At 40.7% G+C, this 13350-nt stretch overlaps 1 protein-coding gene across 6 annotated transcripts in view; it reads left to right on the top strand.

The window, feature by feature from the left end:
* Positions 1-13350, top strand: part of LOC130917051 (roundabout homolog 2-like) — a 796933-nt gene that overhangs the window by 646163 nt on the left and 137420 nt on the right. For all 6 annotated transcript variants that reach the window (XM_057838104.1, XM_057838107.1, XM_057838108.1 and 3 more), the window contains exon 7: positions 1413-1424. In XM_057838104.1, the coding sequence (XP_057694087.1) occupies positions 1413-1424 (12 nt within the window). The remainder of the gene's footprint in view (positions 1-1412; positions 1425-13350) is intronic.

Consider the following 13350-nt stretch of genomic DNA (forward strand, 5'->3'; position numbering starts at 1 on the left):
CTTTGTAAAACATTGTCTCAATGAGAAAAAGCTTAATCACTCTGCGAAGCATTCAGTCAATTTCAAGTACAGTAAAAACCAACCAATAGATTTTCTGCAAATGCCTGAGCTTTGGTATATTTGGAAGTGGTGGTACAGCTTTTGTTTCAAGAAACTTGCCATGGATAATGTCAATTGTATTCGACATACATGTCGGAGCAGTGTGACGGCCATTAAGCTTCTGAATTGGCGAGACATGCCAAACGGAATAATATGTTTAGAAAAGCTGCAAGGCCTGAGCTGTCAAAAGCAAATGACCTCGTTTGTTTCTGAATGATAACTGTAGCAAAATGGAAAAAATCTTCACAAAAAAATGCTTTTTCCTTCAGAACTTGCAACAAAAATATTTGATAAAGCTGATATATACTCTCATGCCTAATCAATGTTTGAGCCTGTTTTGTTTTTAAGTATTCTTTTCTTTGCAGTGTGAGGAAGAATAATAAGCATTTTTCACCCTTTCACCTTCTCTTTGTTTTTCTTGTTGATTACACTTCTAACTAGAACAAACAGAGCATTCAGATGGCCAAACCCAAAGGTTTGCATTGAATGCTGACGCCCGTGGAATTACAGAGATTTCAGCAGTCTATGAATCTGTTTAATTATTTACATTTTCTTGGCATCCTACTTCACCCCCCCCCCCCCTTTCTTTTCTCTCCTGCGGTTGTCGTCGTCTCGGCAATCAACCAGTCACTGGTGAAGCTATTTCACAGTTTACCGGCACCTGCGCCAGTGCCTCACCTGGGGTTTTGTGGGGTTAATAAAAAGGTCCTAACCATAATTTCCCGCTATTGTCGGCACTCTTGCCACCATTAAACCAGAAGTGTTGAAGGTCCCAATGGAGGAGCGCTTTAAGGCGCCGTGAAGGGGGGGCAACTCTTTCTGCTGAATCTAGGGATTTAAAAGTAAAATATTGGCACGCTTGAGGTTTTCGCACCCTCGCCTGGCTTTTTGCAAACCACACATAGCATTGTAGTGTTCATTGACAAAGACAGAAAAGGTCCAGCGACTAAATGAAGCTCCTTCTTTACTTCAGCATGACTCCATGACACCAAGATGCCATGAGATTACACCAATGCACCATTTCTATATTTTTTACTTCGACACAAAAAACTGTTTTTCAATGAATATCAGAACATACGTACCAGAATAAAACCTAAAATCTATTTACATTCACAAATTCCAAACCATGATTATGTGGGTGTCTTGAGAGCAAAATCTGGACCTTTCCTGTCTTGCTTTATTTCAACATGTCATTCATTCTGACTTTGGTTTCATATATTTTCTATCTTCTGTTTTTGTTAAATGTCTTTGATTTGTTTTCCTTTTTTTTCTTGTATGTTTATGTGTCCACTCTTCCATTGTCGCATCTCCAGACGGCCGTGTCGGTAAGTAACCATCCTTCTGATTTGAATCCATGCCGCATGTTGTCTTTGCATCCCAATGCACCTTTGATTTTAACACACATCACCGAATCAATTGACCAATCACATTGCTATTCTCTTACGATTGTTATCCACCCCCCCATAGGAAAAATTAGAAAGCTGCAGTTGGACCTTTTAAATGTGGTTTCCTGTGGTCATTTGCCTGTCTGTCTGTCTATTCATCACTCCTGACAATGTGACTGGTCATGAATTAAATATGGGACCCAATGTTTTTTTTTTTCCTGGGGAGTGGACAGGAAACAGTTTCACATGTCATTAATGTGGTCTGAACTAAAAACCCAGCTGTAAAACTATCAAATGCTTCCATTTTCCCACTTTGATCAACTAATTTTTCCAACCTTGGCAGACAAAAAAAGAGTCAAACACAAGTAAAAATCTGAATCAAGTCATAGTGATAAACAAAAAGAACCAGCGGTAGTGGCAATTTAGGCATTCCTTTATTGACACTGAAGCTACATAGGTTAGCATCACTAGACCTGATGTTAACAGAACCTTTCTGTATTTTTACAGCATATTTTGATTTGATTTGTTTACAACTCTACGAATTAATATTCTAGTAATTCTGGTGTTGACAGTCGATGAGAGGTGACCTGGTTGATCTGTCAATTTTACTGGCCACGAAAATATTTAATCTTTTGAACACTATTGTACTTATCATAAGCCTAGCATACCATAAAAAATACAGGTAGTCCCAGGGTTATGAATGAGTCCCAGTCCTACGATGGCGACGTAACCCGAATTTCCACAGAAGTTGGAATTAACCCTTTAAATACCCCTACATATCCCCTAAATCTCAACTAACTATCCAAAACATGTATTATACAGTATGTCATATTAATATAAATAAAGTACCGTATTTTTCGGACTACAAGTCGCACCTGAGTATAAGTCGCACCAGCCATAAAATACCCAACGAAGAGAAAAAAACATATATAAGTCGCACCGGAGTATAAGTCACATTTTTGGGGAAAACTTACTTGATAAAATCCAACACACAGAACAGATATTTCATCTTGAAAGGTAATTTAATTTAAAAATACAATAGAGAACAACATGCTGTATAAGTACAGTGTACAGTGCCTGAACAACGAAATGCGAATATACTGTCCTCACCAGGACGCTACGGCTCGGTCCTGGCTGTAAAGCGAGCTAAACGGTGGACGTCCGTATAATTTGCTGAATCAATTTCGTCCTCGATACCACACAGGTTCGCATTGACGTAAATAAATGATAATTAGGTGCTATTACAGGATTGACACAAACGGTTAGCATGCGTTCGCTAGCATTAGCACATCTTCCAAACTACCACACAACTGGGTCTAAGTGTCCGATTGTGGATGGAAAACACACAACAACAACAGAAAAGATGATACACATAGGCATTGCCTCTGTAGAGATATTTTACAAGCATAAACAATGAACGTAGGTTTGCAGCCGTGTTTTCTCTCTCGCTAACTCGCCCACTAGCTCAGAGCTGCATAGCTGTCCCTCTTCTTCTGGCGTGTGAGCGCTCTTCTTCACGTAAACAAGTGCAAGTGCGCCCCCACATGGGCGTGAAAGCGCCACAAACTAAAAGCATGCATTTCAATATAAAAAAGTCAAGAATACAATTGAACACACATTGCCAACGGCAGAACGCGAACGTGGCCATAGCTATTAAGAGTTATTCAGATAACTATAGCATAAAGAACATGCCAACAAGTTTACCAAACCATCAGTGTTACACCAAAATAGCATGTGAAATGATATAATAATGTGTTAATAATTTCACACATAAGTCGATCCCACCATCGAGTCCCACCGCCAGCCAAACTATGAAAAAAACTGCAACTTATAGTCCGAAAGTACGGTAAAAACTAAGATAGATAAATATACTATTTCCCTCTGGTAACACCGATCACACCATAGTTTTTCTTTGACATTTATTAATTTGTCACAGTAAAACTATGAATACACGATTAGAAATATAATATAGTGGTACCACGACATATGATTGCTTCGACACACGATCTTCCGACGTAAAATTTGACTGGCCATTTGTTTCTACATCCGACGACATGTTCGAAAGACCACTACATGACAGCACCGCTCAGGAACACACGGCGGATTTTCTTGTGAGATGAATTAACACAGGTTTAAAAAAAGGTTGGTACAGGTGGTGAAACAAGGAAAAAGTGACGCTTACCATTGAAATGATGATGCAAATTAAAGAAAAATATGAGCGTAAGGTGCGCATCCGTGAAGTGGCTCAACAATACATCTCCACGGTCCTCCTCCGATCACCGTTCACCAGTCCTTATAAATTAAGCTGACAATTATTATTGTGGTAACATCGCCAAACAAATCGCCAGCTTTGTCAGGTTAATATAATGTATTCTTATGGGAAAATCCTGCTCAACATCTGGCCATTTTGACTTACAAACAAGGTCCTGGAACAAATTAACTTTGTATGTAGCGGTACCACTGTATAATGGTGACAAAAAGCATACAATAATGCTATAAATTAAATCAATAGAGACATATTTGCTTACTAAAACATACCTCAATGGCTGCATAATAATAATAAGTTTCAAATCTTGGAAAACGGCTGCTATCAGTGGCACCGGTCAAGCCGGTCCTAACCCTGAAAACGAACGCTGCTTTATAAGCTAGCGGGCTAATAGTGATTTAACGGGGGTAGAGGGGGTGGGAGGTATCGCCTAGCCCGCGCCGTTAACCGTTTCTTTGCCTAGACTTTATAAGAACAGAGGTCTGTGCTCATAATTAACTGTACATTAAACATAAGAACAATGACAGGTACTGTTTTTGTATGTTCCTGACATAGTGCTGATCTGCAGTCGTTTGATTCCATTTGTACTTTAGTCGTAGGTAATTTGAATACAGTGTTGTTAATAACGGCATTAGAATATAACGGCGTTACTAACGTTACTATTTTCTTCAGTAGTGAATAATCTAATGAATTACTTTTCTCATCTTGGCAACGCTGTTATAGTTACTGAAGCGGGAAAGGCGTGGGTTACTATGCGTTACTATGTTGGTTGACTGACGCGAGAAAATGAGAAAGACGGACTCACGGAGACGAGAGAGCAGAGCAGGAGTGGGGAGGAGGAAAGGGAGGGTGATGCCGTTGGAAACGCGATGCTACTATGCTAGGTGGCTCTAATAATACCTGACTGTAGCCGATCGCCTACAAACTACGCCCACATGATGCTTCGGTAGATATCACATATGTACAGAACTAGACGCAAATGACAGACATGGCTGCATTAGCAACATGTATAATAAAGAACTAGATGCGTTAGTAAACAGCTGCCATCTTAAAGCAGTACACATCTCAGGAAGGCTCTGTTGTAAAGAACCTTCCTAGTGAACCTAAGTAACTTCTTATGAAAAATGCTCCTAAGTCGGCAAAATCTTGACCTAAATCTATCTTTAAACGAGACTGTTTTAAAACTAACACATGTCAAAAGTAGGCAGAAGGGAACTAATGCAATAAAGGGAGCAATTTTAACAACTTTTACGGTTAATTCACAACATTAAATGACTTCCACACATAGCAAAGGTTGCTATCTTGTTATCGCAATATCCGCAATACCCCTGTGTCTAGTTAAGTTTAGGTAAAGAATTGGGCTAGGGCCAATTGTCCCAAAAACCCTTTAAACTTCACATTGTGTGATCTGTTTTTTTTGTTTGTTTGTTTGTTTGTTTGTTTTTTGAGAAAAAAACATGAAAATTATCACTAGTTACTTTGCCAAGTAACTAATTATTCTTACATTCAGGTAACTGAGCTACTAACACAATTACTAGTTACTTAGTAATTTGTAACTGCAATTAATTACTTTTTTAAAGTAAGATTAACAACACTGTTTGTATATACCTTTTGTATAGTTCTTATAGTTTGGCGATATGTTATTCATTTGATTGTACGCTGCCTGGGCTGCTGCAATGCATGAATTTCCCCAATGAGGCATTAATAAAGTCTTATCTTATTTTCACCTCCGCTTCCCAACGTGAAAGCAACGCTCGAAATTAACAGAAACTAGCACTGGCGTAGCGTGAGTGCAACAAAGGAAAACAGACCGCACATACTATACTGTAGTATAATGAAATACCAGATATGCATCGCAATTCCTTTAGAGATTGACCATTTAGATTAATTAAACCTAATAAATAGCTAATTAAATGACAAATAATACTGTACTTACTATCAATGCTGAGAGGTGGCGGAAGACACTCATCGTAAAGTCGAAATCACGTAAATCGGGTACGTCATAACCCGGGGACTACCTGTATTGTCATAGTCGTTAGCTAATGCTCACAATGTTTTATATTTGTCCTTTTAATAAATAGTCATATCATCCATACAGGGTTAAAAAAGTATCAAATAATAAATATTGCTGTTAGATTTAGTTGTAAAAGAAGTAAATGATTCAAAATGGCGAAAAGGAGAGAGCGTGAGAAAGGACAAGTCGGCTCGTCGCAGGTTTTTTGATGTGTTTATCAATCCAGTGTGTGGGATGGCGGAAGGCGAGGGAGGCAGGGAGGGAGTGGAGTCCCCGCCAGAGTGTGATTTAGGAGCTCAGTATCAGTCCCGGGCTTTGAGAGCCACAAGATATCCAAGCTGCACAAGGCCAAGCGAGAAGGCTGTAAATCTGTGGCCATCTGTACCATTCCCAACTGTGTGGATGTGTGTGTGTGTCTTTCACAAATACATCCCCCCCTCCACGCACAGACACACAGATCCTCACTGACGGAGGGATTACACAGCAAAAGCAGCCAAATGGGACCGAGTTGGACCTTACTGGAACCAGCTGCCTTGTCAGACTTGAGAAGTAATAAGAAGCATGGGAGGGGACACAATGTTGCAGTGCAGTAATTGTCTAGTAAATCCATTACCCATTGCATTGTAAACAATTTAGTGAAACACGTAACAGAAAAATAAGCATAGGAACAAAAATAACACAGTTGGGTACGTACATATGAAACCCCAAAAGGGCCAAAATTAAATAAATTTTGAAAGAAATACCATTTTGATAAATAACGAGCACAAAATATAATATGGCCCTTAAAATCTAAAATGAGTTTATATTATTATGAAAAAGATTATACAAGATAAAAAGCATTTTTACACAGTAATGTTTTTTATTTTATTTCATAATGCCTTTTTCCAATAGCCTTCTGATTTCATAATGTCGTTTTTCAGCACAATATGATTTTACAAAAAGGTTTTTCACAAAGTAATTTTTCTCATAATGCCTTTTCCACAATCGCCTTTGTATTTAGTAATGTCATTTATATGCACAATAAATTGTCTTCTGTCAATCAAATACATAAGGAGGAGTCAGTTAAGTGACTGGCTAGATAGTGTAGTCTGGCTAGCGTTAGCATTTGGTAGCGTAACCCAGAGAAGTTGCAAACCAGCTGGATAGTAATGAAAGGCAGTGCTTTTTATATGAGATGCTTTCTGGAAGTTTACCTAACAGTTCATCGACACTACCAAATGCTAACAACCAGACTCCACGATCCAGCCAATCGCTTAACTGCCTCCGCCTTATGTGATGGACAGAACACAATTCATTGTGCTGAAAAACAACATTATGTAATAAAAAGGCAATTGTGGAAAAAGACATTATGAAGAATAGGGATGGGAGTCGAAATCCGATTCCAATTCCGAACTGGTTCCTAGCGTTTTGAGGCCTCGACATCACAATGAAAAAGTCTTAACGATCCCTTTAACGATTCCTAAAGACGCGCATTGCGTCATCACGTGACGTGACGTGTCTTGTTGTCCAGACGCATCAAACTAGCATGGCGCCAAGAACCAGTCGCTCCAAAGTTTGGCTACACTTCACCAGGAAAGAGGGTAAAAATGAAAGGTTACGATGGTTTAGCATGAGCACTGCAGCCGTAAACAATACAATGACAGCACGTAGGTTCAAACGAATGTGTGTCTTCACTTCACGAGGAAAAATTACAACAAAGCGACTTGCAGTCATTACAAGGTGGAGATAACTGCATCGGGAGGGAATACGTCTGTACCAGGGGTCAGCAACCTTTTTGGTGTGGAGTGCCACTTTCAAAATTTCTTGTCAATCAGTGTGCCACCCCAAGATTAATGACGCGCATCCGAATTTTTATATTCAGCAGAGCTGTAATTTTACTCCAAATTTAAAAAGACATGGACATACATTTAATTTGTATAACTACCATTCGCCTTCATCAATTAACTAAAAACTAATGCATATTGTCGAAAATATCAAAACTTGAAAATAAGTGCAACAGTAATAACAGCTGTACAGCTGCACCATTTTATGCAAACATATCACACACACACACACCCCAGCACGCAAAGGGGAACAGGTGTGATTCTCAGTGCAGGTCTCTCACAGTACAGAGAGCCTTCAAAGTCAGAACAGCCGACTCTTACATTTTGTCTTGTTCACTAGCAACTTAAACAGTGAATTATATGCACAATTTTAGATTTTATATTACAAATATAAAAGATACCTACTTTAATGTGTTCCTTGGCCCTGCTTTCTATGAATTTTCATGTTTTGTCTCGTAGTGGCGTTTGACACTTCTTGTGCGACACACAACTCTCTCGAGGCATAATGCACAAAAAGAGCTACCAGAAGTAACCAGGCAACCAGTTGTTACCGGTATCCCCAAGGGGCCGCTGTCCCCTACAATATGATCGGCCTGCTAGTTAAGCGTAGAAGAAGAATTGGGCGTCTGGGCGAGAAAAAGAGAGGGAGCGAAGGAAGGTGTTGAGAGAGAGCGGAGAGCGCCGTGAAAAGGAGAGAAGAGGGTGTGTCCCCCGCTGGTTTTTATTTTGTTTAATAAAAGTCTCCAGTAAAACGCCATCCAACGCGTCACAGTGTTTTTATACACATTGCCACCTCTCCGAAGTAAGCACCGGACGAATCGATGGCAACGAGCCACGTTAATCGCCGGTCCACTCCATACTACAGTGCAAGCATCGCTTCACCCGCTGCCCTGACCTGACGGCTGGCAATCGGGGTCCAACCGGAGTGTTGCGATGCACCGGGACAGGGGTGTACAGCCCCGTATCTTAAGCGACCGGCCTCCGCGCCGGGGCGAGGGTGTGACATCGGGATCTCAATTCAAAGTTGAAGCCTCCACGCTGGGGCTTGGAGTAACAGTATCAAAAAAAGCAGATTGGTAACACTGTGTACTTCCACCAGCTCTCTGACTGGTTGGCTTCGTGACACGTTAGTAGCGGGTGCTGAATTGAGCGCGCAGTATTGAGCGCGCAGAGGAAAAAAAAAACGACGATCGCAGGAATCGAGAAATTGAAGAGCTGGAAGTGTGCTCAAAATCCATAATTGTTCGCAAATAACGCTATAGGCAGAGGGGTCGGGAGGGACGCTCCTGTAAAGCCCTAAATAACAGGGCGTGCAACTAAAAATGTCTTAATTTCAGGTTAAAAAAAAACTTTTTTTTATTATTTTGCCATGCGCTCGCGTGTCACTGGTTAACCCTTCGCGTGCCAGTGCTGACACGCGTGTCATAGGTTGCCGACCCCTGGTCTGTACTGTCCTCACCGAGACGCTAAGACTCAGTCCTGGCTATAGAGCTAGGTAAACTCTCGAATGACGATGCAGAAGACATTGGTATAATTTGCTGACTTTATTCAACCATCACTTGAAGAGTGAAACTAAAATAGAAATGAAACAAATCAATTTCGTCCCCATTAAACAAACAGGTTCGCATCAACGTAAATCGGCGATGATTAGCTGCTAATACAGTAATAACACAAACGGTTAGCATGCGTTTGCTAGCGTTAGCACATCGTTCAAACCACTACACAACTGGAATTAAGTGTCCGATCGCGAGTGGAAACACACAACAACAACGCAAAAGATGATACATACAGGCATTGCCTCTGCAGATATTTTACAAACATAAACAAAGAACGTAAGCTCCCAGCAGTGTTTCCCTCTCTCACGAACTCGCTCTCTCGCTTGGATGCTTTGTAGCGGCACTTCTTCTTCGCGTGAGAGCGCGCTGTTCTTCACGTGAGCGTTTTCTTCTTCGTGTGAGGAAGCGCAAGGGCGCCCCCACTTGAGCATAAAAGCAACATAAAAATTAAAAGGCATGTATTTCAATATAATGGTAAATAATACACTTCTCAACACATAATGCCAAAGGCAGAAAGACGACCTATATGCCAATATACAGTGCCTTGCAAAAGTATTCGGCCCCCTTGAATCTTGCAACCTTTCGCCACATTTCAGGCTTCAAACATAAAGATATGAAATGTAATTTTTTTGTCAAGAATCAACAACAAGTGGGACACAATCGTGAAGTGGAACAACGTTTATTGGATAATTTAAACTTTTTTAACAAATAAAAAACTGAAAAGTGGGGCGTGCAATATTATTCGGCCCCTTTACTTTCAGTGCAGCAAACTCACTCCAGAAGTTCAGTGAGGATCTCTGAATGATCCAATGTTGTCCTAAATGACCGATGATGATAAATAGAATCCACCTGTGTGTAATCAAGTCTCCGTATAAATGCACCTGCTCTGTGATAGTCTCAGGGTTCTGTTTAAAGTGCAGAGAGCATTATGAAAACCAAGGAACACACCAGGCAGGTCCGAGATACTGTTGTGGAGAAGTTTAAAGCCGGATTTGGATACAAAAAGATTTCCCAAGCTTTAAACATCTCAAGGAGCACTGTGCAAGCCATCATATTGAAATGGAAGGAGCATCAGACCACTGCAAATCTACCAAGACCCGGCCGTCCTTCCAAACTTTCTTCTCAAACAAGGAGAAAATTGATCAGAGATGCAGCCAAGAGGCCCATGATCACTCTGGATGAACTGCAGAGATCTACAGCTGAGGTGGGAGAGTCTGTCCATAGGACAACAATCAGTCGTACACTGCACAAATCTGGCCTTTATGGAAGAGTGGCAAGAAGAAAGCCATTTCTCAAAGATATCCATAAAAAGTCTCGTTTAAAGTTTGCCACAAGCCACCTGGGAGACACACCAAACATGTGGAAGAAGGTGCTCTGGTCAGATGAAACCAAAATTGAACTTTTTGGCCACAATGCAAAACGATATGTTTGGCGTAAAAGCAACACAGCTCATCACCCTGAACACACCATCCCCACTGTCAAACATGGTTGTGGCAGCATCATGGTTTGGGCCTGCTTTTCGTCAGCAGGGACAGGGAAGATGGTTAAAATTGACGGAAAGATGGATGCAGCCAAATACAGGAACATTCTGGAAGAAAACCTGTTGGTATCTGCACAAGACCTGAGACTGGGACGGAGATTTATCTTCCAACAGGACAATGATCCAAAACATAAAGCCAAATCTACAATGGAATGGTTCAAAAATAAACGTATCCAGGTGTTAGAATGGCCAAGTCAAAGTCCAGACCTGAATCCAATCGAGAATCTGTGGAAAGAGCTGAAGACTGCTGTTCACAAACACTCTCCATCCAACCTCACTGAGCTCGAGCTGTTTTGCAAGGAAGAATGGACAAGAATGTCAGTCTCTCTATGTGCTAAACTGATAGAAACATACCCCAAGCGACTTGCAGCTGTAATTGGAGCAAAAGGTGGCGCTACAAAGTATTAACGCAAGGGGGCCGAATAATATTGCACGCCCCACTTTTCAGTTTTTTATTTGTTAAAAAAGTTTAAATTATCCAATAAATTTTGTTCCACTTCACGATTGTGTCCCACTTGTTGTTGATTCTTGACAAAAAATTAAAATTTTATATCTTTATGTTTGAAGCCTGAAATGTGGCGAAAGGTTGCAAGATTCAAGGGGGCCGAATACTTTTGCAAGGCACTGTATACCAATATTTTTTATGTCTATGGGAAAAATGTTTCAGTAAAATGTTACACATTCCTGTGTATTTGCCATTTATTGCCACAGTTAACATTGAGGCTTTGGGCCTCTTTTGACCTCGTTGTGAGTTTGTAAGGTTGTGACTTCTGATTAAACAAACTCGATGCCAATCAAAATGTTTGTTCTTCTTTTTCCCCAAATTAGAATCGATAAGAGAATCAATAAAGAATCAAATCGTTAAGCAACATCGATAATGGAATTGGAATCGTAAAAATCGTATCAATTCCCATCCCTAATGAAGAAAATTACTTTGTGAAAAACGCTTTATATCTTGTAAAATCTTATTGTGCTGAAAAACAACATTGAGAAATAAAAAGGCCATTGTGGAAAAAGACATTATTAAAAAAAATTACTTTGTGAAAAACGCTTTTAAAGTGCATACGACAAGATTTTAAAAAAAGTCTTAAATAGCATTATTATGTGAATTAGAATCATATTTTGAGACGATTGAACTATATTACAACATTTTGGCAAAGCGCAGATGACGAGAAATTATTCTTTTAGTCCGCTGTTTAGCCACGCCTAACATTTTAGGGCTCTAGCGTCCCCAACAGGAGAATGACGTCGGCAGGGTCATGGTTTCATCTGATTTAGAATTCAGTCCATTGAGGAGGAAGTATACAGAACGAGGAAAATGCGACAAAGAGAGCCGCAAATTGTCATTGTTTCAGTCTCTCGACTCCAATATTTCTACAGGATATTCTTTTTATCGAAGTATTTTTCCCTAATTGCTAAATAAATGGTATGGTCATGACGAATAACAGTCTTGTGCTAAAAGGAATATAAAATAATAAAAATGCATTTATTCAGTACGACATGGCACAATTACTTCATAATGGTCAAAACTGTCGACTTTACTGTCGCACCTCCCGAACGATATTTTATGCCACCGTAGTTAGCCCGGCTTTTGTCATTTACCTTCCACGGCTTCAGAGAATGTAAACAAACTCAGAGGCGTGACAACTAGCCGACATGCTAACCCGAACCGTCGTGACGTCTCAAAGTCTTATTTTCGCTTTTCGAAGCGGAAAATCACACAAAACATGTCGGAACATGTCACACGGCGGCGGGGTTGCCAATTGGCAACCCGCCCGGCGGCAAGCCAGTTACAGCTAGTTCCCCTGCTGCGGACAGGAGAGCTCGCCAGGGAAGCAGCTGGAGAGAACTGCCCGACAGACCGGCCGATGTCGGAGGAGCGCGTAGCTGCCACATGGTCAACACGAATATGGTGTAAAATAATGCTTTACTACACGGCGAAGACATAAACAGTTAGAGAGCGGCGTGGAGCTAACATGGTAGGATGTGTCTGAGGAGAACTTTTCTACATGTCCGTTCATGATCAAACGTTAGTAAATAGTCCTTTATTTAAAGAAAGTTTGTATTGTTTATTTTGTAATCGCTGTATTCGCAGCCATTTTTAACACAAAGCTGCAATTGCTGATTGTGTTGAAAATTTGACGGAACACCGGGCACACGAAGAGGCTAATAAGCCGAGTATGGGGGCGGGGGGTGCAAACAAGCCATCAGCCGAGTGGCATACTCAGTGGACAGTCAGCCACAAAATGCACGCCACCTCCGTATTAAAACGTGTGCCATGATCCCAGTATTTGACATAATACAAAATACGAGGTCTACTCACTTCTTCATAAGTCCAATGGTCCCACAGTTATAGGGCTTGTTTAGGCCAAAATCCATGGTGAATGGGAACCTTTTGAAGAGGTTCACACGCCTCTCCCAGTTGCAGTAGCAATTTTCTGCCGTCATTTGGCTGGCGTGATGCGAAAAATAAACGTATTAATCAGGGTTTAAAATCAGCTGAATCCACAGTCCATCTGCATGCTATAAAGCAATGCTGTATTGTGAGATGCTGACCTGGATGACATCACATTCGCATTCGTCCTAAACCCGAGACTGAAGCCGGAAGTCACTCACTTTCATGGCGCCGGATTCAAATATTTAATGTACAAAACGATCGCTTCCACA

The sequence above is a fragment of the Corythoichthys intestinalis genome, chromosome 6, assembly GCF_030265065.1.
Source record: "Corythoichthys intestinalis isolate RoL2023-P3 chromosome 6, ASM3026506v1, whole genome shotgun sequence".
NCBI lineage: Eukaryota > Metazoa > Chordata > Actinopteri > Syngnathiformes > Syngnathidae > Corythoichthys > Corythoichthys intestinalis.